Raw genomic sequence first — 25,704 nt, 5'->3', positions numbered from 1 at the left:
GTAGTCTCAACATGTGAATAATCTGAGCAAAACTCAACACATCAAGTCTGCAATAGACCGTTTTTATGCTTAACTCGTTTTATTCTCATTCTAGTGTTTTTATTTCTTGAGTGTTTTCCAAAAGAATGTTAATCCTTACGTTTAAATGTTCACGATTTAAACACGATGGCTGTTGCCTTTTGATCTCAGTTTACAAATTGCTGATTTTTCTCTTCCCATGAGAGGTGATTCCCTATATTTAGCCGGGTTAACGATATGATTACATATCGAAATACAGACTTTAACATGTGCAAAAATGCACCTGTCCTTACCCCCAGCTCCGCTCACTAACACAGGCAGAAGCTGAGCACAGCAGTCTTGCATCTGTTGCTGCCAATAACCAGAGGTGCCTGGAGAAAGGACCACATGCTGCTTCCACATATAAACAGACAAAATCATAGCAGGAGGCCATTTGGCCCCTCAAGCCTGGTCCACCATTCAATAAGGTTGTGACTGATGTGTTTGTCTTTTTGAATTCCAAATTCCCATCTAACCTTTGATTCCATTGCCTCAGAGGAATCAATCTCCATTTATTTTTAACAACACTGCTCTTCACGCATTTTCTCCTCTCGCTAAAAATCACAGGGTGCAGCCAGTTCAAGTAGCTGTGCAATTGTCAGGGTAGACAGGCAGGAGGCTGGAAGAACACAGCAATCCGGGCAGCAAACCAGAACTGAAGAAAGGTTACACCCGAAACGTTGACTTCTCCACCTCCTGATGCTGCCTGGCTGGCTGTGTTCTCCCAGCCTCCTGCTTGTCTACCCTGACAATTGCACAGCTATTTGTTTACCTTGGATTCCAGCATCTGCAGGTTTTGTTTTGTCTCCAACCAAGTGGAATTGTCAGAGCAGTGGCACATGCCTCGTTGAATCCAAAGCTCATGGCACCAAGTCCAGCACAGAGACTTGACCAGATGATGTTCGGCTGGAACTTGTGTGCAGTGGTGACGTTGGAAGTGCTGGCTTTCAGATGCGCCAATAACAGAGGCCTTCTATTGTGGATGCAAGGATCCCAAAGTTCGACATTGAAGAAGTTTTCCCAGCCAACCCGAGATCCCCTGATGTTTACTGTATTGCTGTTTGGTGAGTTCAAATGCCAGTGGGCACTAATTCCAGCTTGATCTGAAGCCACTGGTGAGAAACGTACACCAGCTAAGAGTAGGCCATTAGGAAACAGCCCTTGAATTGAACAGGTCAGACAAACAGGCATCCCTAAAGCCCCAAAAAATGGGCTTTCAAGGGCATTCAAGCCCAAGTGACTCGGTGGGTCCTGCCATTCACACCTTATTGACACAATATCGTTTTCTCAAAGAAAGGAATCGCCTCATAAAGTGTCGTCTTTATTTCCCTGTCATTATAAAGTACACCCTTTTTTTGATATTGTACCAGAGTCACCATTTTATTTACAAAAGACACATCAGAACGGTCGCTAAATACCACTTCAGCTGATGCTGGTAGAGAATTTAATTTGTAAACATGAAGCAAGAACAGAGTCTGAAATTTCCACTCCTTTTTTCCCTCACTGCAGAATGAGCAGCTGTAAAAGTTATGTAAATGGAAAATATAATTGCAACAATAGTTATCCGTGTAGATGGATATGTTCCAGGCAGTAAGATTTGAAGTACTAGTGGACTGGTCTTTGTTTCCAGTCATTAACATTTCAATAAAGTACCAGTGACTGCCCTTTTGAATCACATACCCATCCATGAAATTATATGATCTTCTACTCTGTCTGTCTAAAGTTGGGTTTCACTTGGGGTTAAGAGTGCCTTATACTGTGTGATATTAGGTGAAGCCTATTATTAACCCTGGCAGAATGTCCATGACATGGACTGCAGTGATTCTAACTGAAGATTCACCACTGCCTTTTCATTAGCACCTAGGAACAGGCAGTAAATGTCAACTGACCTGGCAATGCTCATATCCCATGAATAAACTTCTAAAAAAAAACTCCAGGAACAATTTGAGTTGATGAATCGAGTATTTGCTAAGGGCTATATTGGGTGGATATGGTGTTTTCTGTTGGGTGTTGATACCAATGTGCAAATGGCATCACCAAATAAGGTACCTCAGTAAATAATTTTCACCAACCATTATATAATTGCACATCTTGAAATTGAGATCAGTGACAGCATATAGATCTACACTGAAAATCATTGTTTCTGCTATGTCATGAGGCATTTGACTATTCAAATTAACATTGACATATCTCTGTTAAAATATGGACAGGAACTTAGTATAAATCTGTTCCACGTCATTTACAAATATGGTAAGTGCTGACTCTTATCTATTATCTATCTATAAAATTATTAACAACATCCATGATGAGATACAGCCACATAGAGTGGGTCACACTATCTTAGAAATGACATGATCACTTGCACATGGGAATTTGCCTCGCACTAAATCTTGCGCAGTGAATAAATAATCAGATCTTCTTTAAAAACAAAGGTTTCTCTAATTGCTATTGCAGCTCGGTTATTATCCAGCTGTCAGATTCGGTGGAAAAAAGATTTCTTGAGACTTACATTACAGCAAAGGTTTAAAAGTATTTCATTTTTCCCTTCTGAAAGGTGGGAACTGGTTTTAAGACTGTCCAATGGTCTGACTGTAGCCAGCTGAGTAAGAGGGTCACATCAACTACAATAAAAACTGTACACGGCCGGCGCTAATTACACGTTAACTTCATCCTCTCTCTCAGATAGTTGCTGGTGCATTTCCAAAACAGTTCATTTTCTTTATTGTTTACCCGGTCAGTGATGCTGTGAAGAAAGATAAAACAAACATTAGGCTGAGAGAGAAAACAAAGCATTAACTTTAGAAATCTCAAATTACAATAGAACATCTCAGAACAAGGGTTAGGCTTCTGATGTGATGCAGGGGTATGGCCAAGCTTGTCATTTTCAAATTCTTTTTAATTGCAAAAGTGTTCTTTATTCATAGAAATAAACCTTTGGTACATGTACAGTTAATCGAGCCATTCACATCTACACTCTCTTTACTTACAGACACTAAATTAAGTCTTTGATGTTCACCATTCTCTATATTTACAGTCAACCTCTTGGTATTTAGTCAGCAGGGTCCAATTACTGAATGGATCCCCATTATTCTTTGGTGGTCTTTCCCCACCGCGCCTTGGCAGCAGCTGACCCAAGCTTCACAGCATCCCTCAGCACCTAGGCCAGGAGCTTGGAATGTGCCAGTCTACAACACTCAGTCAGGGTCAACTCCTTCAGCTGGAAGACCAAGTTTCGGGCAGACCAAAGAGCGTCATTCATCGGGTTGATGGTCCTCCAGGTGCAGTTGATGTTTGTCTTAGTGCGCGTCTCGCAGAACTGTAGAGCACGTGTCACAAAGTTGCTCGGGACGAACCTCCTCAAACACCACTGCATCCCTCTTCAGACTTCCTTCGCGTAGGCACATTCGTGTATGGCTACATCAAGCTGTCCATAGACTCTCAGCATGCAATACCAACTGTCACTATGTACTGAGGGTCTACCTGTCCCCGGTATAGCGAAGGATGGGCCTGGCTTCGCTGCCGTGGAAAGCTCCAAGGAGTCGGACCGTTCCGTATCACCTGTCCTTCATGGAGAAATTTGTGAAGGAAAACACCTTTGACCACAAGTCCGTCAGCAAATAGTCAGCACCGACCCTTGTGGCACTCCACTGGTCACAGGCCTCCAGTCTGAAAAGTAACCCTCCACCACCACCCTCTGTCTTCTAGCTTTGAGCCAGTTCTGTATCCAAATGGCTAGTTCTCCCAGTAGTCCATGAGGTCTAAGCTTGCTCACCAGTCTCCCATTGGGAACCTTGTCAAACGCCTTACTGAAATCCATATAGATCACGCCCAGTGCTCTGCCCTCATCAATTCTCTTTGTTACTTCCTCAAAAACTTCAAGTTTGTGAGACATGATTTCCCACGCACAAAGCCATGTTGACTATTCCTAATCAGTCTTTGCCTTTCCAATACATGTACATCCTGTCCCTCAGGATTCCCTTCAACAAACTGCACACCGCTGACGTCAGGCTCACCGGTCTATAGTTCCCTGGCTTGTCCTAACCATCTTTCTTAAATAGTAGCACCACATTAGCCAACCTCCAGTCTTCCGGCACCTCACGTGTGACTATCAATGATACAAATATCTCAGCAAGGGGCCCAGCAATCATTTCCAGGTACACTTGATCAGGTCCTGGGGATTTATCCACCTTTATGCATTTAAGACATCAGCACCTCTTCTTCTATAACATGGTCATTTTTCAAGATGTCATCATCTATTTCCCTACATTCTATATCTTCCATGTCCTTCTCCATAGAAAACACATGCAAAATACTCATTTAGTATCTTCCCCCATCTCCTGCAGCTCCACACAAAGGCTGCCTTGCTGATCTTTAACGGGCCCTATTTTCTCCCGATATCCTTTTGACTTTAATATATTTATAAAATCCCTTTGGATTCTCCTTAACCTTATTGGCCAAAGCTATCTCATGTCCCCTTTTTGCCCACCTGAGTTCCCTCTTAAGTATACTCCTACTGCCCTTCTACTCTTCTAAGGATTCACTCGGTCTCTCCTATCTATACCTGAAATATGCTTCTTTCTTTTTCTTAATGACCTCCAAAATTTCTCTAGTCATTCAGCATTTCCAATACCTACCAGCCTTGCCTTTCATCCTAACAGGAATATATTGTCTCTGGGGTCTTGTTATCTCATTTCTGAAGGCTTCCCATTTTCCAGCCGTCCCTTTACCTGCGAACATCTGCCCCCAATGAGCTTTTGAAAGTTCTTGCCTAATACCGTCAAAATTGGCTTTTCTCCAATTTAGAACTTCAACTTTTAGATCAGGTCTATCCTTTTCCATCACTATTTTAAAACTAGTAGAATTATGGTCGCTGGCCCCAAAGTGCTCCCCCACAGACACCTCAGTCACCTGCCCTGCCTTATTTCCCAAGAGTAGGTCAAGCTTTGCACCTTCCCTAGTAGGTATATCCAGATACTGAAAATTTTCTTGTACACCCCTAACAAATTCCTCTCCATCTAAACCCTTAACACTATGGCAGTCCCAGTCTATGTTTGGAAAGTTAAAATCCCCTCCCATAACCACCCTATTACTCTGACAGATAACCGAGGTCTCCTCTGAGCACACAGCTCTCCTTGTGCACCTTATGGGAAAAAAGAACGTGCGCACGTCTTGTCCTGCTCCACGGAGTGGACCCTGGGAAGGAAGTTTATCTTGGAGGCCTCCGAGGCAAAGAGTGAGGCTTGCTGGCCCTTCACCTCCCTGGGGGGTCCTCCATGGCCCTTATGTTCGAATATATCAGTAAATAGTCACGTTGTTCAGCAAGCACAGTGCTTGTTCATTGCTAAAAACAGAGACATGTTACTGAATGGGACAAGGCCTTCTGGCCCAATGTGTCCACACTGATCCACATACCCATCTTCCCTCATCCCAGTTTTTCAGATCTTGGCCCTTAGATTCGATTAGATTAGATTCCCTACAGTGTGGAAACAGGCCCTTCGGCCCAACAAGTCCACACTGACCCGCCGAAGAGTTTCAGATCTTCCCTTTGCACCCCTCAGAACAGAGACGCCATTGCCAACTTGAAACCAGTATATACTCCAAGAGGAAAGGATGCTAATTAGTTGCCAAGATGATGTGATTAGCTGAGGTGTTGCCAATTTACATACACTTCAAGCTCCTGGCTAATTCAGAAACAATGCTAGGCTTGAACATATTCTTTCTGTTTGCAGAGTATGGTTCCCTTTGTATAAATGTACTATTAAGGCAGAGATAATACCAAGTAATTACAAGTCAGTCAAACCCAGCTTCAGTGCTGGGCAAAATATTGAGGAGGAAGGTGTAGACTAATCAAGGTTGGTCAGATGATTTTGGTGAAGACAAAGTCACCTCTGATAAAGTTGACTGAATTTTTCAAGATGGAGACAAGTAAGGCTGATGAGTGTGTTTGATATAATCGCGCATGAATTCTCAAAGAGCATTTGATAAGGTTCTATGTGGCTGACTGCTTTGAGGAATGAAAGCCCTTGGGGTCCAAGGGAAGGTACCAAGCTGGCTCAGGCAATGGGTGTTTTTTTGACTGGCAGCTGTACCCAGTTGGGCATTGAAAGCCTTAGTACTAGTTTCCAGATTCTTTTTTGAGATATCCATCAATGTCTTAGATTTTGATGTTGGACCATAATTAGGAAGTTTACATTTGGTACAAAAACTGATCATGTGGTTGCAAGTGAAGAATAATCCTGTGGATTATATGGAGTAACAGGAATGCAGAGTACTGGGCTAATGGTAAGATTCTTGGTAATGTAGATGAGCAGAGAGATCTTGGTGTCCATGTACCATCTCTGAAAGTTGCCACCCAGGTTGATAGGGTTGTTGAGAAGGCACACGGTGTGTTAGTCTTTATTGGTAGAGGGATTGAGTTTCAGACCATGAGGAGAAAGTGAAGACTGCAGATGCTGGAGATCAGAGCTGAACACGAGATTCGACGATTCAGGCATCAGCCTGAAGAAGGGCTTCCAGTTCCTTGGATGCTGCCTGACCTGCTGCGCTTTTCCAGCAACACATTTTCAGCTCGTTTCAGAACCATGAGATCATGCTGCAACTGTAAAAACTCTGGTGCGGCCACACTGAGTATTGCCTACAGTTCTGGTCACCTCATTACAGGAAGGATGTGGAAGCTTTGGAAAGGGTTCAGAGGAGATTTACAAGGATGTTGCCTGGTATGGAGGAAAGGCTGATGGACTTGAGGCTGTTATTGTTAGAGAGGAGGAGGCTGATTGAGACATATCAGATAATCAGAAGTTTACATAGGGTGGACAGTGAGAGCCTTTTTCCTTGGATGGTGATGGCTACCATGAGGGGATATAGCTTTAAATTGATGGATGATGGATATAGGACAGATGTCAGAGGTAGTTTCTCTACTCAGACAGTAGTAGGGGTGTGGAACACTGCCTGCAACAGTAGTAGGCTCGCCAAATTTAAGAGCATTTAAGGGTCATTGGATAAACATATGGGTGAGAATGGAATAGTGTAGATTAGATGGGCATCAGATTGGTTTCACAGGTCAGTGCAACATCGAGGGCCGAAGGGCCTGTACTGCACTGTAATGTTCTATGTATAAGTGGACTGGTCTGGTGGGCAGGTATGTATAATACATACAACTCTATTAGGGAAAGGCAAACAAAGCAAGGGATAATAATGAGAGGTAGGATACAGAGTAGGATAGACAGGCAGAAAGAAGGCATCTCCACAGATCTTTGAAGACAGCATGTTGGGTAGATAAAGTGGCTCAGAAAGCAAACACAACTATTTTTATTATTAGCTGTAGCAAATAATATAAGAGCAGGGAGATAATGTTAAAAATGTCTGAAGGACTATTGAGATCACAGCTTACAGTTTTGATCATCCAAGGATATGATCATACTGGATTGATGTTGTCAGGAATGGAAACCATGATGTGGAGGTGCTGGTGTTGGAAAAAGTTAACAATCACACAACCCCAGGTTATAGTCCAACAGTTTATTTGGAAGCACTAGCTTTCGGAGCACTGCTCCTTCAGCAGCTCCTTCATCACAACCACAACCTCTGAAAGCTAGTGCTTCCAAAGAAACCTGTTGGACTATACCCTGGGGTCGAGGAATGGAAGCAACAGCAGTGAAGGATTGGATAAACTGGGGCTGGCTCTTTGCAATGGAGGAGGGGAAGAGGACTCTTAACTGAGGTCTGTAGGTTATGAGAATCCTAGACGCAGTGGATACTCCTGAATCACAACTTTGTGGCTTATTATTTAATTACTTTGAGGCAGCACGGTGGCTCAGTGGTTAGCACCACTACCTCGCAGCGCCAGGGACCCGGTTCAATTCTATGTGGAGTTTGCACTTTCTCCCAGTGTCTGTGACACCACATGAGCTCATTCCCTTGAATGGAGCTTGGATGCAGTCAGCAGATGTTTGTTGATCTTATTGAATAATCACGGGCCGCATTTTTTTCTGGGCAGGGATTTCTGCTGAATGGCCCATTGGATTTTCCTGTTGTTTCTTACCAAACTCCCCTCATTAAATCTACCCCACCCCACGGTGCCCCTCACATTCAATTCCATCAAGGCATTTCCAAAAACAACTCGTCACTCAGTGAATATCTTCACATTCACCAGCATTCCTGGTGCCCTCACTATCTTTAAAAGCCATGATGTACCTGAACAGGCACAGTCAGTCCAGAGCTACTCTGCATGGTTCCTGACATTGACCCTGGGCATGGCAAATAAGAAGCAAAATTGGCACCTGATTCAAATTTGGCACCAGACTCTGTGGGCACAGACCTGCTGGGTAAAGTGGTACAGAGGTGGGATTTCATCTTCTCCCAGGACCAGGAGAGGAGGCCACAATACCAGGCCTTGCCAGCCTGATTCAAGGTTGCCAATTGGGTTAAACCAGTCTCAGCTGCTGGGGGAAGAAGGTCAATGACCTTCCTCAGCGCAAACAGCACAATCTTCCGTCTGGTATCTCACCTTCCCTCCCTCTCCTTGTACCTATCTGCCACCAAGAGCCATCCTATACCACTCTCACTATTACATGCAACATCTTCTGTCACTCGCTGTCACCCACTCCAATCCCTGGCACCACTAATGCTGCAGGTCCTCTGCACTGCCTGCACACTCACTCAGAGCACCTTCCCACATGCACTGAATGTAATGTGCCTCCCGCCTTCACCTCCTTTAATACTAGCCTGTCTCTCATTCCAGAAAGAAGTCAGCCCGCAGTCGGCAAAAAAGGAGTCAAAACGAGTGGTGGGCTGCCCGACATGCAGCTCCTCACCCCTCACAGGGAGAGAATCCTGATCCTGACCCTCCCGAGTCGCTGACTGACCATCTCTAGGTGCCTGGCCTAGTGTCGGAGGCTGCCCTTGACTTACTGTGCTGGGTCTCCCTGAGCGAGGGCTATCTCCCTGGACCTGACTGAGGCCCACTGACAACCGGGTCACACCTCCTGGCTTTGGCGGCATGAACCAGCAAGCTGGGACAGAAATAAGGTGAGCCTGGTATTTCTGGCTGAGGGAGATAAACACAAAAAAAGGCAAGGCCGGACCATGGGATACCATCGGCATCCAGATCAGCTCAGTGTGAGTGAATAAAGAGCCTAGAGATGCGGCTGGGTACATGCTCACCCCTGAACACACACTGTCTTTGCTGCAATGTTATCATGAGGGTTGCCAGTGACGCTCTGATGTACAGACTGTGGGTGGATCAGCAATGTGCCATGAGGGTTTTAAGAGGCAGGTGTGTGTGGCGTGGCCGCTGTCCATGGAGCGTGCCCTGAGATGTTGGTCCCTATGCCCAAGCCAGAGGTCCTTTGGAGCAAGTGACAAACCGGAACCACCAGGTACCTGCTCTGTTCTTCAGCGTCAAGTTTTCTTACAGTCCAGCTTGTTTGGTATATTTGATAAGATGCTGAATATTAATAGGACGAGTTGCGGTGTTAAAATTGCAATAATGCAGCATAATTGGTAACTTGTCACTGCCCAGTGAGAAACTTGCTGCTCTGATCATCAACAGCATAAAAGATGGACAAAGGTTCTCCTGAAATCAAGATGGACCTTACAGGACATCTTGCCTATTTCTCTCACCTCACTCAGACCCCTATCAGATTACATCCAATTTTCTGAATTGTGTCGACGCATTGTTCCATGTAGCTGACATAAGGATCTATACAAATATTAATTAGGAAGACAGCTACAAGTGAGGGTTTGTTTTCTGCTTGGTTCTTTTGTAGTTGGTTTTATAAACAAGAATATAATGAGATTAGCCACTCTCACAATTCTCTGTGCAGTTTCATTTTGTATCTAAATATTTGGCCTGAGTCTCAAAAAATCATTGGGAATTCCTTGATTGACCAGACATCATTATGGAGAATGGTGTTTTAATGATTTGATAACCAATCTTGAAAAAGCTCCTAAAGTTGAGCGGTCTTTAACTGAGGAAGCAAGTAATCCATCCAAGGTCTTCAGAGTCCCAGAATATAGTGAACGTATTGAAAATGAGTGCACCTCAGAGTTCTGCTGCCAGCTGCCTTCACAAATTTTAAATTTTTTTTGCTTACATTCCTTTTCAGTTCTGGAACCCGTGTTCTATCCATTGTTACCCTCACTCCTTGCTACCCAAACCATGACCCGAAACCCTCAGTATCTCCAGGCTTGGTGTCTCCAAGAATCTCCTCTCCAGCTTCTCTCTTTCAACACAAACTTATCAAGACCTCCTCAACTCTCACTATTTGATGAGATTTTAGTTTCCCCACAGTGTGGAAACACTTGGCTCAACCAGTCCACACCGATCCTCCGAAAAGTAACCCACCCAGACCCATTTCCCTTTGACTAACGTATCTAACATTAAGGGGAATTTAGCATGGCCAGTTCACCTAACCAGTGTATCTTTGGACTGTGGAAGGGAACCAGAGCACCTGGAGGAAACCCACTCAGAGAATGTGCAAACTCCACACAGACAGTCACCCGAGGCTGGAATCGAACCTGGGTCCCTGGCACTATGAGGCAGCAGTGCTAACCACTGAGCCATTGTGCAGAGTTAATTCTGAAGATAAAAACATCACCACAAGATCAGCATTTATGGTCCATTCTTAACTGTCCCTGAAATGTAACGATAAGCCTTCTTCTTCAGTCTATCTGGTGCTAGATAGCGACGAATGATGATTTACTTCCAAGTCTGAATGCTTTATTAATTGGAAAGGAACTGGGAAGTTTTGGTTTGCTCTTCTCTAACTAGGTGGTGTCGCTCAGGGCTTTGGGAAGCTGAAGAAGCTTCCACAACTTACTGCAGTCAATCTGAAAAGTGAAGGCACAGTACACCAGCAGTACACCAGCGGTACACCAGCTGTACACCAGCGGTACACCAGCAGTACACCAGCGGTACACCAGCGGTACACCAGCGGTACACCAGCGGTACATCAGCGGTACACCAGCAGTACACCAGCGGTACACCAGCGGTACACCAGCGGTACATCAGCAGTACACCAGCAGTACACCAGCGGTACATAAGCTGTACACCAGCAGTAGACCAGCGGTACACCAGCGGTACACCAGCAGTACACCAGCGGTACACCAGTGGTAGACCAGCGGTACACCAGCGGTAGACCAGCGGTAGACCAGCAGTACACCAGCGGTACACCAGCCGTACACCAGCAGTACACCAGCGGTACACCAGCGGTACACCAGTGGTACATCAGCAGTACACCAACGGTACACCAGCGGTACACCAGCGGTACACCAGCCGTACACCAGCGGTAGACCAGCAGTTCACCAGCGGTACACCAGCAGTATACCAGCGGTAGACTTTAAGGTGGTGGATGAGGTGCCAATCAAGCTTTGGCTCCAATAGTGTGAAGATTCCTCAGTGACATCGGAGCTATCCTCATCCAGGCAACTGGAAGACAACATTGTAAAGACCTTATTTTTCTTTTCTGTATTTTTAATATAGACTAAAATGAGAAGGTACATGTTCACAACCACCTCTCAAGTGTTTTTCCTCTGTCTTGCAGATACTGAGTCCAACTGATAATGTACTTAGTTCTGCGATTATTGTTAATATCATGAAAAGTCCACCTATGATGTTTGAGCATCATGACTATCGTCTTGTTCACATTGATGATATAATGGCAGTATAGCTGTCATTGTTGGCAAATTCTGCAGAAGTGCCCAAATTCTTGACCAGAATCATGGGCTAGGTCTGAAGGAGGTAACAACCCTTTTTGTCCATTCACCAAGGTGGTTGGAATAAAGGGTCAATAAATAGATGGGCAGCATGAAGGAACCATGACTCCTGAAAAGGATCACCAACCTGTTTGTCACCCCCAGGGTGGGCACAAACAAGCTTTATGTGGAAACAATCGAATCACTTTCTGTCCAGGAGGGTGGCAAATTGGTGATGAAGACTTCGTGAGACAATCTGGTCACAGTCTTTAGATTCCTGGAAATCCTGCATTGGAGATAAAACTTAATGCTCCATCATCATTAACCCGCTGTGTACCAGATGGAAAACCAATTCTGTTCTTATTGAATCGATCATTTATCTTTTCAAATTCGGTACAGGTATACACCAGTTATGCAGATACAGTTGTATCAAATTCACTTGCATGCGCTGATCTTGATACGGTTTCAAAATGGAGAACACTTGCAACATCTTGCTCCTTGTTGGAATCTTATCTGATGAAAAGTGTCAAGCGTTTGTAATTTTGGTTTCTTCCAAACTGCTTTTTCCACACCACCTTTATCCTGCACCCAATAAGGCTGCTCTAACTTCGCAAGTGTAAGCTCATTCCACTTTCCTCTTTTCGATTCTGAGTTAGTCATTTAAGTTCAATTCTTTTGACATCTGAATATAAAATCCCAGATCTTTGTGGGCCTAGCAGTTACCTCTGAGTGTGTTTCGTTACTTTTTTACATACCTACATTCCAGACCCACCAATATGGCAACATTGACCATTGATGATAGTTTGGAAGGTCTGAAACATTGTGAGAGTTCAAAACTTCATGATTAATGTGTGTTCTGTTTCCAACAGCCAGTTCATAGAAACATAGAAAAATACAGTGCAGTACAGGCCCTTTGGCCCTCGATGTTGCACCTATCCAAGCCCACCTAACCTACACTAGCCCACTATCCTCCATAAGCCTATCCAATGCCCGTTTAAATGCCCATAAAGAGGGAGAGTCCACCACTGTTACTGGCAGGGCATTCCATGAACTCACGTCTCGCTGAGTAAAGAATCTACCCCTAACATCAGTCCTATACCTACCACCCCTTAATTTAAAGCTATGCCCCCTCGTAATAGCTGACTCCATACGTGGAAAAACATTGTCAACCCTATCTAAACCCCTAATCATCTTGTACACCTCTATCAAGTCACCCCTAAACCTTCTTTTCTCCAATGAGAACAGCCCCAAGTGCCTCAGCCTTTCCTCATACCAGGCAACATCCTGGTAAACCTCCTCTGCACCCGTTCCAGTGCCTTCATGATGAGTGTCTGGAGTATTTCATCATAAGATGATGGTAACCCCTGTACTTGAAAGCTTTCATCTGTAAAGGTTCTTGAACAGTACATCACTCCAGATCTTAGCACTCCCCCAACTTGTTTATAATGTCCTTTTTTTTAATATATTGTTTCTTGACTTACTGGGGTAAGGTGCTGGAAATAAGCTCATCCCAAACTTTAAAGATTTTAAAATAAGTGCACAGAATTCTCTGATTTCCAGGCTGACAGGAAGCATGGATCAGATTTCTGTGCTGAAGACGAATTCCTATTCGTTACAAGTAATTCGACTCTAGCTACAGCTACACAAGGGAATGAGATGGCCTAGTAATGGCGTTAAACTATGAATCCAGAGACCCCAGGTAACGTTCTGGGGACCCAGGTTCACATCCTGCCACGGCAGATGGTAGAATTTGAATTCAATAATTAAACAAAAAAATCATTGTTGATTTGTCTGGGGAAAAACCCATCTGACTCATTAATGTCCTTCAGGGAAGGAAATCTGCCATCCTCACCTAGTCTGGCCTACCTGTGACTCCAGACCCACAGCAACATGGTTCACTCTCAGTTGACACCCTAGCAAGCCAATCAGTTGTACCAATCGCTACAAAGTCTCAAAGAAATGAAACCTGACAGATCACCGAGCATTGACCTCGGTCCCAGAAAAGACAACAGCAGAAACGGCCCTGTTGACCCTGCAAGGTCCTCCTCACTAACATCTGGGGGCTAGTACCAAAGTTGGGAGAGCTGTCTCATAGACTAGTCAAGCAACAGCCTGACATCATCATACTCATGGAATCATACCTTATAGACAATGTCCCATACACCACAATCACCATCCCTGGATAGGTCCTGCCCAACCAGCAGGACAGACCCACAGAGGAAGCAGCACACTGGTGTATAGTTGGGAGGGAGTTGACCTGGGAGCCCTCAACATTGACTCTGGACCCCATGAAGTCTCATGGCCTCAGGTTAAACATGAGCAAGGAAATCCCCTGCTGATTACCATGTACCATCCTCCCTCAGCTGATGAATCGGTACTCCTCCATGTTGAGCAACACTTGGAGGAAGAACTGAAGGTAGCAAAATGTACTCTGGGTGGGGGGGTTGCAATGTCCACTTCCAAGAGTGGCTCGGTAACAGTGTGACTGATTGAGCTGGTCAGGTCCTAAAGGACGGAGCTGCTGGACTGGGTCCACAGCAGATGGTGAGGGAACCAACAAGAAAGAAAAACATACTTAGAGTCATAGAGTCATAGAGATGTACAGCATGGAAACAGACCCTTCGGTCCAACCCGTCCATGCCAACCAGATATCCCAATCCAATCTAGTCCCACCTGCCAGCACCCAGCCCATACCCCTCCAAATCCTTCCTATTCATATACCCATCCAGATGCCTCTTAAATGTTGCTTGACCTCATCCTTACCAATGTGCCAGCGCAGAAGCATCTGTCCATGACATTATCGGGAAGAGTGACCACCGCTCTGTCCTTGTGGAGACGAAGTGCCGCCTTCACATTGAGAATACCCTCCATCGTGTTGTGTGGCGCTATCAATGTGCTCAATGGGACAGACTTCAAACTGATCTAGCAACTCAAGATGGGGCATCCACAAGGTGCTGTGGGCCATCAACAGCAACAGAACTGTACTCCAGCACAATCTGTAACCTCATAACCCAATATGTTGCTCCTTGACCACTACCAGAGGATCAACCCTGGTTCAATGGAGAGTGCAGGAGGGTGTGCCAGGAGCAGCACCAGGCATACCTGAAGATGAGGTGTCAACCTGGTGAAGCCACCAAACAGGACTGCCTGCACACCAAACACCATAAACAGCAAGTGATAGACAGAGCTAAGTGATCTTACAACCAATGGATCAGATCTAAGCTCTGCAGTCCTGACCCATCCAGTCGTGTATGGTGATGGACAATTAAACAACTCACTAGAAGAGGCTCCACAAATATCCCCATCCTCAATGATGGAAGAGCCCAGAACACCAGTGGCCCATTTCCCTCTAAACCCTTCCTATTCATATACCTTCGAAATGCTGCAATTGTACCAGCCTCCACCAGCAGTAATCTTCAGCCAGAAGAGTTCGAGTGGATGATCCATCTCGGCCTCCTCCAGTGGTCCCCAGCATTACAGAGACCAGTCTTCAACCAATTTGATTCATTCCACGTGATATCAAGAAACAGTTGGACACACTGAATACTGCAAAAGCTATGGGCCATGACAACATTCCAGCAATAGTCCTGAAGATTTGTGCTCCAGAACTTGCCACTCCCCTTGCCAAGCTGTTCCAGTACAGCTACAACACTGGCATCTACCCAATAATGTGGAAAACTGCCCAGGTGTGCCTTGTACACAAAAAGCAGGACAAATCCAACCCGGCCAATGACCACCCCATCAATCTACAGTTGATCATCAACAAAGTGATGGAACGTCTCATCAACAGTGCAATCAAGCAGCATCTGCTCAGCAATAACCTGCCCGGTTTGGGATCCACCAGGACCACTCAGCTCCTGACCTCATTACAGCCTTGGGTCAAACATGGACAAAAGAGTGGAATTCCAGAGGGGAGGGGAGAGTGACAGCCCTTGACACCAAGGCTGCACTTGACCAAACCGACAATCAATGGGTATCAAGGGGGCAAACTCTCTGGTGATCTGAGTCATACCTGACACAGAAGAAGATGGTTGTGGTTATGGAGGGTCAGTCATCTCAGCTCCAAGACACCTCTGCAGGAGTCCCTCAGGGTAGTGTCCTAGAGTCAAATATCTTCAGTTGCTTCATCAATGACCTTCCCTTCATCACACCAAGTGGAGAATTTCGCTGATGACTGCACAATGTGCAGCACCATCCATGACTCCTCAGATACTGAAGCAGTCCATGTTCAAATGCCACAAGGTCTGGACAATATCCAGACTTGGGCTGACCAATGGCAAGTAACATTCGTGCCACACAAATGCCAAGCTATGTCTGTCACTAATAAGAGACAATCTAACCACTGCCCCTTTGACATTCAATGGTGTTACCATCTCTGAATCCCCCACTATCAACAATCTGGGAGTTATCATTGATCAGAAATTCAATTGGACTCTCCACATAAGCACAGCAGCTACAAGAGGTCAGAGGTTAGGAATACTGTGGTGAGTAACTCATCCCCTGACTCCCCAAATCCTGACCACCATCTACAAGGCACAAGTCGGGAGTGTGATGGAATACTCCCCACTTGCCTGGGTGGGTGCAGCTCCAACAACGCCCATTCAGGACAAAACAACCCCCTTGATTGACAATGCACCTACAAGCATCTACTCCCTCCACCATTGACGCTCAGTAGCAGCAGTGTGTACTATCTACAAAACACACTGCAGAAGTATACCAAAGATCCTCAGACAGCAGCTTCCAATCTCACAATCACTTCCATCTAGAAGGATAAGGGCAGCAGATATATGGGAACACCACCACCTTCAAGTTACCCTCCGAGCCACTCACCATCCTGACCTGGAAATATATCGCCGTTCCTTCACCGTCGCTGGGTCAAAATCCTGGAATTCCCTCCCTAGGGCGTCGTGCGTCAACCCATAGCAGCGTGGAATGAGCTGCTAGAGGAAGTGGTGGAGGCTGGTACAATTGCAGGTATATGAATAGGAAGGGTTTAGAGGGATATGGGCCAAGTGCTGGCAAATGGGACTAGATTGGGTTGGGATAACTGGTCAGCATAGACGAGTTGGACTGAAGGGTCTGTTTCTGTGCTATACGTCTCTATGACTTTCTAAGTCCAACCAGTCTATCAGTCTACCCTCAATCAACAGTAAGCTGATGGAAGCTGGTTGTTGACAATCCTGCAAAGTGGCACTTGTAAATAAACAAACTGTTTGCTGGTGCTCAGTTCAGGTTTGTCCAGGGCCAGGCTGGCCTGATGACAGCGTAGGTCCTACCATTGGAGAAAAGAGATGGCATAAAAGTGACATCAAGGCAGCATCTGACCGAATGTGGCATCAAGGAGCTCAATGGGATTCGATGGGAAAACTCTTCCCTACTCTGTATCTTGCCAAACCACACAGGAAGATGGGTGTGGTTGCTCAAGGGCAATCGCAAAGAGATGTTGCAGTTCAAGGATACACAGCAAGGAGGAGCACCTGAGCAATTCAAAAGCAATATATCAAATCAAGGTTAGATATTTCAAATCAACCTGCTGGCATGTTATTATAACCTGTGGAGTACGTAGGATTTGAACCCAAGTCTCCTGACTCAGATGTTAGGATACTACCACTGAACCTTTTTGGTGAGTATTCCCATTGTCTATTTTCTGTGTGTGCGTGTGTGTAACTGGGATAATGAGGTTAGCAGCGTATCAAGTACTCGAATGCAGACTCCCTCGCTCCTGTTGAATGTACATCCTGTGCCGTGTTTGAACTCCGGGATGCTTCCCATGTCCTGGATAACGGAAGGAGACGGCGTCAGCTGGAGGAGCTCAGGTTTCAGGTTTGGAGGTTGCAGGAATCACTGAGGCTATCACCATGTGGATAACATGCTTCCAGCAGGTGGTCACAGTGCACTTTCACAGACATTGAATGGATGATGGTCCAGGCATTGAAGAGGATAAGACAGACTGCGCAGCAATCACCTGAACACATCTCCCCCTCGAACTGCTCTTCCGACCAGAGTACTGGTGAGAGTGATGGTTCCTCTACACAGTGCAGTCAGAGTGAAGTCCATATGGCTCAACTTTTTATGGATGAGGAGGAAGGTCAGGAAATCAACACTTTTTTTTCACGATTGAACAACAACTGTATTTATATAGCACCTTTAACTTCGAGTGTTAACAATATTATGGCAGATGACCAACAGCTTGCCAAAAACAGTAGGTTTTAAGGATCATCTTTGAAATAACTCCACAGAGGATGGTATGCCGTCCCCCTTTATTTACATGTGGAGAGTCCTTGACACTGACCTAACTCCCTCAGAGCCAGCTCTCAGAGTGAACAGAACCTCTGACACTCCTGTCAGCCAGGACTCCTTGATTGGACCATATTAACAGCCCCAATCAGGGAACTCAGATTCTATGAGGTCCAGCTGGCTGAGCTGTTTACAATCATTACAGTCTTAAAGTGAGGCAGGGAAGGTTAAGGGACAGAGTTCCAGGGCTTAGCTGCTGATTGCACAGACACCAACGGTGGGCCGATTAAATTCAAGGAGCCAGGATTCAAGGAACAGAGATCCCTCAGAGGGTTGTAAGGCTGAAGAAACAATAGAGACCACAATGGAGGGATCTGATAACAAAGATGAGAATTTTAAAATCGAGATGCAGGGTAACCACAAACTGATTTGGTCAGAGAACACGCGGCTGGCAGATGAATAGGATTTGACACATTTTAGGACATACGTAGCAATGGCGTTGAGGTTGATTGTGAGAGACCGGCTTGGAAGGTCACAGAATCATCCAAAATACATGACAACCTCTCCGGGTTCACTTCCTGCACTCGGCACATAGCCTTGAACATTAGGACCCTTAAAGGGCTCATCCAAGTACTTTTCAAAATCTGAAGACAACAAAGCCAGGGTGGGTAGTTTCAGCAGCAGGTGAACTGTGATGGGGTAGAGTCAGCATGTGGAAAACAGGCGTATTTTTTAATTCATTATGAGATGTGGGCATTGCTGGCTGGGTCTGCATTTATGACACAGCCATAATTGACTCAGAAAGGTTGGTGGTGAGCTGCCTTCTTGTCCCACTGCAGTTCCTGTGGTAGGTGTATGCACAGTGCTGTTAGCGAGGGTCTTCCAGGATTTTGACCCAACAATATTGAAGGAATGGCAGTATATTTCCCAGTTTGGATGGTGGAGTGGCTTGGTGTACAAGTTACAGGGGAGACAATTTGAAAGGTGGCATAGATCTGTGCGTACGTGCAGGACATGTAGAGAGAGCGCTCCATGTGATGTCAAGAAACGTTTGGAGACACAGGATACTGGAAAGGCTATGGGCCCTGACAACATTCTGGAAGTAGTACAGGGACTGAAGACTTGTGCTCCAGAACTTGCTGTAGGTTCCACCACAATGCAGATTTCTCCAGCTTTCTCATTTCCCCTCCCCCCACCTTTTCTCAGTCCCAAGCCAAGCTGTTCCAGTACAGCTACAACACTGGCATCCACACAACTGTATGGAAAATTGTCTAGGTATGTCCTGTACATAAAAAGCAGGACAAATCCAACATGGCTAATGACCATCCTGTCAGTCAACGCTTGATTGCCAGTAAGGTGATGGAAGATGTCATCAACAGGGCTATCAAGCAGTGCCCGCTCAGCTATAACCTGCTCAGTGACGTCCAGTGTAGGTTCCACTGGGTCCACTCAGCTCCTGACCTCATGGTTCTTGGACAAGAAAGCTGAATTCCAGAGGGGAGGTGAGACTGACAGCCTGGACATCAAGGCAGCTTTCAACCAAGTGTGGCATCAAGGAGTCCTGGCAAACCTGGAATAATGGGTATCGGTGGGGAAAACTCTCTGCTGGTTGGAGGCATACCTGGCACACGCGAAGATGGTTTGGTTATTGGAGATCAGTCATTTCAGCGCTAAGACATCTCTACAGGAGTAAGTGAGGACTGCAGATGCTGGGGATCAGAGCTTAAAAATGTGTTGCTGGAAAAGTGCAGCAGGTCAGGCAGCATCAAAGGAGAAGGCGAATTGATGTTTCGGGCATAAGCCCTTCTTCAGGAATGAGGAGTGTGTGCCAAGCAGGCTGAGATAAAAGGCAGGGAGGAGGGACTTGGGGGAGGGGCGATGGAGATGTGATAGGTGGAAGGAGGTTAAGGTGAGGGTGATAGGCCGGAGAGGGGGTAGGGCGGAGAGGTCGGGAAGAAGATTGCAGGTCAAGAAGGCGGTGCTGAGTCCGAGAGTTGGGACTGAGAAAAGGTGGGGGAGGGGAAATGAGGAAGCTGGAGATATCTGAGTTCATCCCTTGTGGTTGGAGGGTTCCGAGGCGGAAGATGAGGCGCTCTTCCTCCAACCGTCGTGTTGCTATGGTCTGGTGCTGGAGGAGTCAAAGGACCTGCATGTCCTTGGCGGAGTGGGAGGGGGAGTTAAAATGTTCAGCCACGGGGGGGGTGGGTTGGTTGGTGCAGGTGTCCCAGAGGTGTTCTCTGAGAACCTTAACCTCCCTTCCACCTATCGCATTCCCAATGCCCCTCCCCCAAGCCCCTCCTCCCTACCTTTTATCTTAGCCTGCTTGGCACACCCTCCTCATTCCTGAAGAAGGGCTCATGCCTGAAATGTCGATTCTCCTGCTCCTTGGATACTGCCTGATATCTACAGGAGTTCCTCACAGTAGTGTCCTAGGCCCAAAAATCTTCAGCTGCTTTATCAATGACTTTCTGTCCATCAGAAATGGGGGATGTTCACCGATGACTGCACAATGTTCAGCACCATTCATGACTCCTCAGATACTGAAGCTGTCCATGTTCAAATGCAACAAGATCTGGACAATACCCAGGCTTGAGCTGACAAGTGCCAAGTAACATTCATGCCACACAAATGCCAGGCTATGACCATCACCAATAAGAGACAATCTAACACACCTTGACTTCAATGATGTTCCCATCACTGAATCCACCCACAATCAACATCCTTGGGGTTGCAAATTGACCAGAAACCCAACCGGACTCACCACATAAACACTGTGGTTCCAACAGCAGGTCAGAGGTTAGGAATACTGCAGTGAGTACCTCACCTCCTGACTCCCCAAAGCCTGTCCACCATCCACAAAGCCCAAGTAAGGAGTGTGATGGAATACTCCCCACTTGCCTGGATGGGTAAAGCTCCAACAACGCTCACGCTTGACACCTTCCAGGACAACGCAACCTACTTGACTGGGACTACATCCACAAGCCACTCCTTTCACCACTGATGCTCAGTAGTAGCAGTGTGTACTATCTACAAGATGCACTGCAGAGATTCAGCAAAGGTGCTCAGACAGCACCTTGCAAACCACTTCCATCTAGAGAAACAAGGAGAGCAGACACACGGGAACACCACCAGCTTCAAGTTCCCCTCCAAGCCATCACCATCCTGATTTGGAAATATATCGGCGTTCCTTCATTGTCGCTGGGTCAAAATCCTGATATTCCTTCCCTAAGGGCATTGTGGGTCAACCTACAGCAGATGGACTGCAGCGGTTCAAGAAGGCAGCTCACCCCCACCTTCTCAAGGGGCAACTAGGGACTGGCAATAAATGCTGACCCAGCCAGCGATGCCCTCGTCCCATAAATGAATTTTTAAAAAGCAAGTAAAGGGGACAGTCTCCCCAGCTTTATTAATAGGGACATAGGATAGAAGACCAAGGAGGTGATATTGAACTTGTATAAGACACTTGTTAGATCTCAGCTGGAGAATTGTGTACAGTTCTAGGCACCACATTATAGGAAGGATGGGAATGTGTGGCTACAAAGCAATTGGTGGAGGAAGACACTGCTTTAACAAGCAAATGGAAATTTATTATAAAAGGAATGCAGATAAAATAGAATTACCCAAATTATCTACATACAATAGTATAATCCTCTTAATCGCAAAGCATTCTTTTATAAATTGAAATGAAACAAATTGGCTTTAGTTTCACCCAGAACACCCCAGTACAATTCTTAAAATGCCACTTGTATAATACACCAGAATCCCCATCTCTAACCTTGAATGGGTTTAAGTCACTTGTGACTTTCAACTGGAACTGCAGGCAATTTCTTTCTGGATTCACCACACGCCGGGCAACCAGGAGCAATAATCACTTCTGGGTTTTATTCCAACACCTCTGGTCTGGGACTATCACCAACTTTTCACTCCAAGGTAATCTGATTCACTAAAACTACCAGTCCTTTCTCAGCAGCACTACTGTGTACAGCCGAGCTGTTCCAAGGAGTTCCCAGGACCAACACTAACCAAGTTTAAATGTGATTCTGTCTCAGCTAGAGGTACATCCCTTAATCTTAAACAGAAAAACACAGATTCCAGAACACTCTAAGAGAACTTTGAGGTGTTATTATTTACCATGCTGGGTAAAAACAATCTAAAGTAAGCATAACTCCATTAATGCACAAAATCCATTCACTGCAGCTAGTATCAAAAAAGGATTTGTAAAAATCGCCATAACCCAAGAAATGCTTACAAGTTAGCGATTAGCTTACAAGTTAGTAACTCATCAGTTACTAACCCACAAACACACCCCAGCTCATAAAGTAATATGGAGGGCAGCCCTGTTCATTAAGGACAATACTGGTACCACAGAGACAGAATACTTCAGTTTTGAAAATCAAAACGTAGAATCAGTTTGAGTAGAAATGAGAAGTAATAAAGACCCACATCAACTAGCATTAAAAAATATATAAATCTCACACTTTACATCACAGTACCCTATTCTACAGTCTACTTACTGGTAGTGAGTTCTCTCCAGTCAACATTGGAATATTGTCATTCATTCCCAGCTTCTATTCATTGTATTTTACTTAATGGCCTTATTTGGATATTTCTGCCACCCTTACATGCCTCCACAATAACATGGGCTGGAGACAACACCTATTATTGTAGTTACTTCCTTATTATCTTTTTTCTCTAACTGCATGGATTCTATATCTATTTTATGTCACTTTTTCCAACTGCAGTTGTGTTGTTCTAAGTACAGCTTGACATTCCTGTTTTCCCTTCCTATATTTTCTAAACATTGCACATTATATATTCCAGCATTTTCCCGGTGTCTGTGTGGGTTTCCTCTGGGTGCTCCGGTTTCCTCACACAGTCCAAAGATATTCAGCTTAGATGAATTGGCCGCGCTAAATTGCCCGTCGTGTTCAAGGGTGGTGTAGGCTCGGAGCATTAGTCAGGGTTAAATGTAGAGTAATGGGCAGGGGAATGGGTCTGGGTGGGTTACTCTTCAGAGGGTTGGTGTGAACTTGTTGGGCCGAAGGGCCTGTTTCTGTACTGTAAGCAATCTAATCTAATTTCAATCCCAGTTCTGATTTGCTTGTAGCCATGTCTCAGTAATCCCTACATTTGACCAGTCCCAAAGGCCTGATCACCCTGACTCTCCTGTTTGGTTACAGACATTTTTAAATCATTTTTAATCTAGTTTCTTCTTTGTGTTTAACCTTTTTATGAGGGTCCACGCTATGGCTCTTCTTCACATCAATGACCTCCTTATTTTCCTCCTTCCTATATTCTTCAGCCATATCTTGGTTCAGGTTTTTTTTATTTCAAAAATATACTTTATTCATAAAATATTCATAAAATAATTTGATACACTGTACATTAGGTAATGCCATACATATGTCCACATTTACATACACAGCTCAGAATTATTATCATTACATACAGGTCTGTGCATTTCTCACTCATATATTGAGCTGAGGCATCAGCAGAGCCCAAGTGACTGCATGGGCCCCCTGATCTTCTTTAGACAGGCAGATGTTACACGGTGGTCTTTCCCCACCGCGCCTTGGAGGCAGCTGCCCCAAGCTTCAGCGCATCCCTCAACACGTTGGTTCAGGTTTCTTACCATTCAAGGCACACAAACCCTCTAACAATCTCCCACCCAACCTTGCTGGTTTGAAGCCTTTCCTTACTCCCTAGTTACCCTTTCCAACTGGAGCTGGGCACCAAACTAGTACACATGAAGCCCATCCTATTAACTTCTGTCCTAAAACTGACACTGGTTCCCACCATAAACCTTTCACTTGGTGTTATTTCCCCCCAGGTTCTGGGCTATTTTGCATGAATTGTGGCAATAATCCACAGCTGTCTGTGGCAAGGAGTTCCAAAGACCCTCAACCCTCTGAGAGACAAAATCCCTCCTCACCTCAGTCTTAAATTGATGCCCTTTTATTCCAAAACTACGCCCTCTTCTTCATTCCTGAAGAAGGGATCATGCCCGAAACGTCGATTCTCCTGCTCCTGGGATGCTGCCTGACCTGCTGCGCTTTTCCAGCAACACATTTTCAGCTCTGATCTCCAGCATCTGCAGTCCTCACTTTCTCCTATGCCCTCTAGTCCCAGGGTCTCCCATGAGGGGGAACTTCCTCTCAGGATTGACCCTGTCAAGCCCCTTAAGAATCCAATATGTCATTCTTCTAAACTCCAGTGAGTACAGCCCAACTGATTTAGCCTTTGGCCATAACAGCATTCCTCCGTAGCCGGGACCATCCCAGTGAACCATCTTTGAGCTGCCTCCAATGAAATAAGGGGACCAAACCTGTTCACAGTGCTCCAGATGTGGTCTCACCAGCATCTTGTACAGTTGCAGTAAGTTGTCTCTACTCTTAATCTCCAAACCCCGATGAAATAAGGACCAACATTTCATTAGCCTTCCAAATTGCATGTTATATCTGTGTGCTAGCCTTCTGTGTTTCATGTGCAAATACCAGAAGCCCCCTTGTGTAGCAGTTTTTCTCCATTTAAATAAGACCCCCCCCTTCCAAAACGGACATTTCCCTGACATTTCCCTTCATTATACTCCATTTGCCACCTTTTACCCATCAATGTCTCTCTGTAAACAGTATCCGTCTCACAATTTGTGTTTCAAACTATTGTTGTGTTCTCCACAGTAGACTAGATCAGATTCCCTACAGTATGGAAACAGGCCCTTCGGCCCAACTAGTCCACACCAACCCTTCGAAGAGTAACCCACCCCAGACCCATTCACCCTAACTAATGCACCTAACTCTGTGGGCAATTTAGCATGACCAATTCACCTGACCTGCACGTCTTTGGACTGTGGGAGGAAACCGGAGCACCCAGGGAAAACCCACGCAGATACGGGGAGAAAGTGCAAACTCCACACAGAGAGTCACCTGAGGCTGGAATTGAACCTGGGATCCTGGTGCTGTGAGACAGCAGTGCTAACCACTGTGCCGCCCTACGTTCACTTCCTTTCTCTAAGCCGTTAATAATTATTATAATCACTTGTGTTCCCAGCACTGCACCCGGTGGAAACCCACTGGTTACAAATCGCCACAGTCTGAAAAGGAAACCCTGCACCATTTGATTGGGTATGGTATGTGTCTTAACTCCATTCTCCTGCCTTCTCCCCGTGACCCTTGATCCCCCTTACTAATCAAGAACTTATTCATCTCTGTCTTAAATACTCTCAACAACTTTGTGCCCACAGTCTTCTGTGGCAATGAGTTCCACAGACTCACCACCTTCTGCCTGAAGAAATTCCTCCTCATCTCAGTTCAGACAGCCTGACCAATACCAGTACAGAACTCCCATCAGGGTCCTTCCTCCTTTGTGGTTCCTCAATTCTACCCGCACCGATCCTACACCTTCCGAAGCCATACTGCTTCTTGCTATTGATTGAATTTCATTTCTTCCTAACAAGGCAACCCTGCCCTCCTGCTCACCTGCCTGGCCTTGGATGTTTCGTACCCAGCCCTGATCCTCTTGCAGCCATGTCCCTGTGATAGCCTCGACACTGTATCTGCCAATTTCAATCTGTTCAATTTGCTCATTTATCTTGCTGCACATGCATTTAAGTCCACCAGTCTCAGTCCTGTGCTGACAGCTCCCCTTCTCATAACTGACCCCTTACCTCCTGTGCCTGAAGTTAGATCCCTGACCCTTTTGACACTCTCAGTCCGATTACTT

The 25,704-nt window shown here is 45.6% G+C and overlaps 1 protein-coding gene across 1 annotated transcript in view; it reads right to left on the bottom strand.

Moving 5' to 3' along the window:
• Window positions 1-1,384: 1,384 nt before the first annotated feature.
• LOC132827387 (transmembrane protein 233) overlaps window positions 1,385-25,704 on the bottom strand; it is a 159,571-nt gene continuing 135,251 nt past the window's right edge. Inside the window, exon 3 of the mRNA XM_060844050.1 lies at window positions 1,385-2,800. Coding sequence (XP_060700033.1) covers window positions 2,792-2,800 — 9 coding nt within the window. The 3' untranslated portion in view covers window positions 1,385-2,791. The remainder of the gene's footprint in view (window positions 2,801-25,704) is intronic.

The sequence above is a fragment of the Hemiscyllium ocellatum genome, chromosome 24 (genome assembly GCF_020745735.1).
Source record: "Hemiscyllium ocellatum isolate sHemOce1 chromosome 24, sHemOce1.pat.X.cur, whole genome shotgun sequence".
Classification (NCBI taxonomy): Eukaryota; Metazoa; Chordata; class Chondrichthyes; order Orectolobiformes; family Hemiscylliidae; genus Hemiscyllium; species Hemiscyllium ocellatum.
This window is presented reverse-complemented; position numbering and strand designations above follow the sequence as displayed.